This window comes from Austrofundulus limnaeus, unplaced genomic scaffold, assembly GCF_001266775.1.
Source record: "Austrofundulus limnaeus strain Quisiro unplaced genomic scaffold, Austrofundulus_limnaeus-1.0 Scaffold2, whole genome shotgun sequence".
In the NCBI taxonomy this organism is placed as follows: domain Eukaryota; kingdom Metazoa; phylum Chordata; class Actinopteri; order Cyprinodontiformes; family Rivulidae; genus Austrofundulus; species Austrofundulus limnaeus.
In genome coordinates, this window is record NW_013952404.1 from 1798645 (window position 1) to 1804644 (window position 6000).

Consider the following 6000-nt stretch of genomic DNA (forward strand, 5'->3'; position numbering starts at 1 on the left):
CTGCATGTTTTTTCATATAAAGGCTACAAAATTTTGACTTTAATCTCATAATATTACGACTTTAATTTCGTAATATTACGGCTTTGATCTCATAATATTATAACTTTAATCTCATAATATTACGACTTTAAACTCGTAATATCATGACTTTATTTTTATACGACTTCAATGTCATAATATTGTGACTTTATTCTAGCAATTTAAAAAAAAATCTCGTTATGTGGCCCTAATACTCCATCGTAGCTCTATGACAAAATGCTGACGGAAGTCCAATTGTCAAATTGGACTCGTAAAGAGATCTAGACGGTCGAGTCAACCATAATTTAATTGCCGTTACACTAAAACTGCCTGGTAAAAAACACTGTGGCCTTAAGACGGCCAGTCTAAACAAGAATCCAAATTATGCCAAATAAATTTTTAGTTATAATAATTACACACTCCTCAGAGTAGGTTCATGTCAGCTTTCTGTTTCTTGATAAACAAAATGCAGAAAATTGTGCTCTTCAAGACGTTTCCCAGTTTGCTCCAAACTGAACCAGTCAAAAGTTACTTGTTTTGAGCAGAATTCTTTTTTAAAAAAAGGAATAATGTTCGAGTTTCTCCGTTTCTCTGATGTTTTATTTAATCACAATAACTGAAGCCGTCGCGCCACTGGTGCAAACAAGGGAAGCCGTGTTCACCTYGGACGGAACAAAACTCTGCTCTCCATTCAAATCACAGTCACGTGTTACAGTAATTCTCAGCAACAGAGGGCACTACTGTGTGGTGCACTTGTGTCGGAATAACCTGCAGTGGTGCTTCCCCCCCTTTTTTTGCGGTTCTCCATGCTTATGTGTGTGGATGTGAGGGGAGGTGGTATGTCGTCCTGTCTGAAAATGCACATACACACACGTATATCCACACAAGCAGGCAGGTTATTATCTGATATTGCACCCCAGTTGTTTTTTTCTCCTTCCCCTCATTCTCCATTACGCCGCCTCTGTCCATGAATGAGGGGTTTGTTTGGATTTTCCTCCGGCTTTCCGCTGTTCAATGTTACTTTGGTTTTGCTCTCTGTTTCCTGGCCTGGACACGATGCCATTTTTTTWAACTTTAGCTTTGCAGAGGAAATGATTTCTGACTGGGAGAGATGGGGGTGGAATGACAAACTAATATATCCTAGGTCTGAACCCAGCTTAGCTGCACACAACTCCAAAGTGCCTACGCTGTTGCCAAAATTTTGTTTCCACTACCTTCTACTATGGCACAGAAAGTCCTCATAAATGTCTGTGGTTGCTTAAGTGAGTTATTAAATAACTGATTCTAGAGTAATATTGAACTTTTTTTTGTGGCTTCACATGTGCAAAAGCAAATTCTGCCAGGAGTTCAATCCCATCTGACACTATGCAGAGCATTCAAAGACGCAGCAGCTTATAATAATGTCATAAATGACAGACTGTGTCTTCCTCTTTGCATTTCTCCTACTTATATAGCAGCTTCCATCCTCACCCTGACATCTCTCTAAAACACTCCCCCTTCTTCTTCTTCTTCTTTTAAATTTTACTAGTAACATATTACAGGTCAAAAGAAGGCACACAAAAGTGAATACAAACACAGCAGAGTGTGTTCGCTCCCTTTAAAAGGCCTGTCAGATCACTTCAAGCCAAGTTGARCCTGCATGCCTTGGAAACTGAAAGAAGTGGTCTGATCTTCATCCCACTTCCGATACAAAATCGTCAACCCCTCTCCTCACAAAAAATAGAAAGAAAGAAAGAAAAGAAAAAGAGACAGAGACRCAATTGGGTGGCTTAATAAACATTCAAGAGGATCTGTGAAGCATTGTCATCTTACTTTATGAACAGTGCCACTTTATACACACAAAATAGGACCAGAGCTGCTGTGGAGAGACTATAAGTTTATAGAAACTAAGTACATTTACTTAGTTATTTTTTTCCAACTACTTTATATGCCTTCAGGAGAGACACTCTGAACTGTAGGAGGATGTCTTAGTAAGGGGAAAGGGAGGACTACCCCAAACGTTCAAGAGCACCAATGGCATAACAATTCTCTAATGACAAGAAGCAACTACTCATTAAAATATTATTACATATTTAGCAGCACAAATGCACTCCTGACCCCACTTTTAGGGAAACCCAGTTCTTAGTATTGCACATGCCACTATTGTGTAACATCTGATAGTATGTGGATATGTTTATGTCAAAGAAGAAACTAAAAGCAAGAAAAGGAGCTGACTGTATGGTCGCGCTGATTTGAAATCCTTGGAGGTAGGGTTTTTTTTTTTTTTACATTCAAGGCTGACATTTAACTCTAAACTGTGGCTTCAGGCAGCCAGTCAACAGAAGGCCATCCAGAGATCAGAGCTGATGCAAGATAAAATTGGAAAGGAGACCAACTCACCTTTTTCTTGCTGCAGTAGATCTGCCATTTCTTCTCATCGGGCAGAGCAAACATGGCCTCCCTGTTCTTATCTGTCAAGTCCAGCTCATCCTGCAAAATAAACACCGAACACTTTATCTATAGAGCTCATTAATGTGCAGGAAACAATGGTTAGAAGCCACGACAAAGAAACCGTTAGAACTGTCATGTAGCACCCACTCTCAAGACATTTACATGACAATACAAATCATTTTAGGAAAARGTCTGCAGATCACTGGATAAGTTATATTTACACAGAAATGTTTGTTCAACCTCCCCACTGTCTGGTTTGCAGAGGAGCGTTTTAATATTCACCCTGCTGCTCGGCTCAGTTTTTCAGCTTAATGCAAAGAGYCTCTTGCACCTTTTGAAATGCATATGAGCTCAGGAAATGAGTCTCTGTGTGCCAGCAAGGAAAAGCAAAGTCTCGGAAAACAGCAACGGATAAATGAGACTTGAAGGGAGTCAAATGTAGGACGGGTGGAGAAAGAGAGACACGTTGAAAATGAGAAAAGTGTGGATGTGGAAACTAATGGGACAAAAAAAAAGGATGAGAAGCTTCAGTGCTGAGGCTTTGTGCTCAACTCAAACTAATCTCTTCATAATGGTGGTGCTGCCGTGACGTCAGCTGTGAGTGGTGGGCCTCCTGGGACTCCCAGAATGRAGATGGCCACTGGTGACAGAGGTGGGGCCCTCTGTAAGCCACCCGGGGTTTGTGTTTTTACCCACTCTGCTGGACAGAGTGGGTCGAGGCTGCCTGAATTCCAAGAATTCTACTCTATGAAGAATGACATCATCMCTCACCCATTCCTTTCAACTGGATAAACAGCAGACGCTTTACTGTGGTTTTAGGAAAATAGGACAATAAGTCTGGGTGTGAATTTAAAGACGGTCTTTGGTCAAAGTGTTTCTTAGTCAAGTAGCAGGATTTCAATAATTACTTGTGACTCACGTGATGAGCTCATCATTTGAGGTCTACAGTATCTGCGAAGATAAATAGGCTACTATTCACTTTCAGTTTAAAAAAGGTACTAACTACCATATTTATTCATGTATAATACAATCTCATGTATAGTACGACCCCCCATTTTTTGAGCCTAAAAAGCAAAAAAAAAAAAGTTATCCTCAAACTACCTCCAATTTCATACAGACTTCAAGATTTTTCAGCCTTTGCAGTCTTTATACATATCAGTAAAATGATCATTGGACTGTTCAGTTTATTTTAACAACATATGTACTAAAAGGTATTTTGACAACAAATATATATCAGCTGTAGCAGCATCATATGATTTCTGGCATTTTACACATAGTCCACCAGGAGTCGCCAACACAAAAGTCAGAGACTTCACATAAGATTTGGGCCATCTTGTGGGGGAAAAGCAGATTACTTCCTATTCATGAGAGCTCCCTTTGGCGGAGAGATGTTTTTTCAGGGATACAAACTTTTTCAGAACACCGGTAGACGGCAGCCATTACAGACGAACATGTTTGTTGTTGTTCGAGGAGCGGCCCGGTCACACGCTAATGCCATTAGTTCGTTTTCATTACTAAGTTGCAGGACTACTTTTTTCCCCATTTTTTCACATCATGTCGCCTGACTGGATCTGTCACTATCTCACTCTGAAGCATGGAGGAGTGTCAGAGGTAAGGTCGTTTCAACTGCTTTTTATGACGCGGTCTCATTTCCGGACTCAGGCATTTTGTAAATAAAGCTGATATTTCAGTTAAAATACATAAATAAAAATATTTATCCGAGTATAGCATTACCCCCCAACTTTATGGATGATTTTATGGATTTAATTTTACATATTATACTTGAATAAATATGGTACTATCTAAACTCAAACTCAGCATCCACTGATTTAGACAGATTTTGCTCCCAACCTGGATCATAGTCTTCTCTCTGTATCCTTGGGCTTAGAAATGAGGTTGTTAGAATCCAGCCAGTCTCTGGCCAGTTGCCTGGATGCCGGGTCAAAGCCCTGCTGTCCGAGCTGCTGCTCTTTGGAGGAGCTAAGTTCTGGGAGCTGGTGAGAATCTGTGGGAATGAGACCCCTGGATGTAGACCAGATGGGAGTTGAGCCCAGCATCTGATCTCTATGCAGCTTGTGTTCTCCATTCTGTCACTACTGAAGCTTCACAGTTTCATGGTTTTATATGAAGGGAGAAATGCACGAGCAGGATTCAAGACAAGGAAAGTTAAGGCAAATGTGAGATAAGTATTTTATTATACTTTATTTTTAATGTATTTTATTAAGCTTTTTTTTGACCAGGTAAATCCTATTTATATCACATCTCTTTTTCAAGAAGCAGCTCTACACAGAGCACCTCTTTGTAGTAAAAGGAAAAATCTGAAGTTGAGGATGTGGGCATGGAAACGTAGAAAAATGCTTTAGTCATGACAGTCTGAGAACTTCTTTGCAAGTTATGTAATGTCGCTCAGTTTTCCTAAACTCTCATCCTCCGCCCACTTTCTAAAGTCCTTCAGCATCGCTTCCACATCGCATCACCTCATGACCCGAGCAACACCTTCAAACACGTGCAATTACCTTTTTTCTCTTCCAAAACAAAAACCAACACTTTGCTGCGTAAAACTTTTCCTCGATGTGCCCCCTCTTTTTCCAACATCAGCACGTTTCAGCCAGGAAATCACATAAACCAAAGCYAATATTGTTTCACCTGCTGCTTGAGGAGGAAAAAGCGCATACCTCCAAATCTTTTCAAATTTCATGCACAGCAGCCAACCACATGCTGCTTCAGGTTTTCTGAAGTGTTGCGGACATGTGCTCTGATTGCCATTTTTGCTGCCCTACAATCTACTCTGTTGCTTTATTTCCTGCCTATAAATCTTAGTTGATTTCTCAAATGTGCCAATAAAAATCTAAAAAATATGGCAGGGTTAAATCGAGGAAACTTTTATGAATTGAAAGTTAAATTAAAAGTTGAGACTGTCTATAACTGTAATTTGTTGTGAGTAAATACCACACTTTGTTTTTGTGTGTGCAAGTTACATTTCTTAAGATCAAAAAAAAAAAAAAACCCAAAGCTGAGCAAGTCCATGGGAAATGACAAAACAAAGGGTGGCTTTATGTGAATGGCTTGCATTAAAGTGGGAGTGTCTTTGTGGACTGGAAATGCTCGTGTTTCCACATACGTGAGAAATGTGGCATCCGCCCTCATGCACGTATCTATGAAACAGTATTTCCAGGGTGGATATGGATGTCTGTGCCTCAGGTTTAACCCTGTGTCACAAAATGGGAACACAGACACAGTCACTGCTCATGTATCATGCAACAGTCTCTGGGCGAGAGAGTGAGGCAGAGGAAAGACTAGCAAGATGGCAGGAAGTCATATTAGGCCTCCAGGGAACCCACAGGAAGCTGGAGCAGCCATTATTGACCCCTACAAGGTACAATAAGTTTGCTTGTACTGAAAGTACAACACATCAGTATTTACAGCTAAAGCTGTCTTTTAAAAGAAGATCAATTTGGAGTTATTTATAACCAGGGCCAGCCCGTGGCGTAGGCAGTATAGGCAAATGCTGTGGACGCAGGTCCAACTAAGGGGCAGCACAATATATATATA

General features: G+C 40.3%; 1 protein-coding gene across 1 annotated transcript in view; it reads right to left on the minus strand.

Annotated features, from left to right (window-relative positions):
* The window catches only part of daam2 (dishevelled associated activator of morphogenesis 2), a 94829-nt gene that overhangs the window by 48436 nt on the left and 40393 nt on the right, over positions 1-6000 (minus strand). The window contains exon 3 of the mRNA XM_014010227.1: positions 2398-2487. Within this exon, the coding sequence (XP_013865681.1) occupies positions 2398-2487 (90 nt within the window). The remainder of the gene's footprint in view (positions 1-2397; positions 2488-6000) is intronic.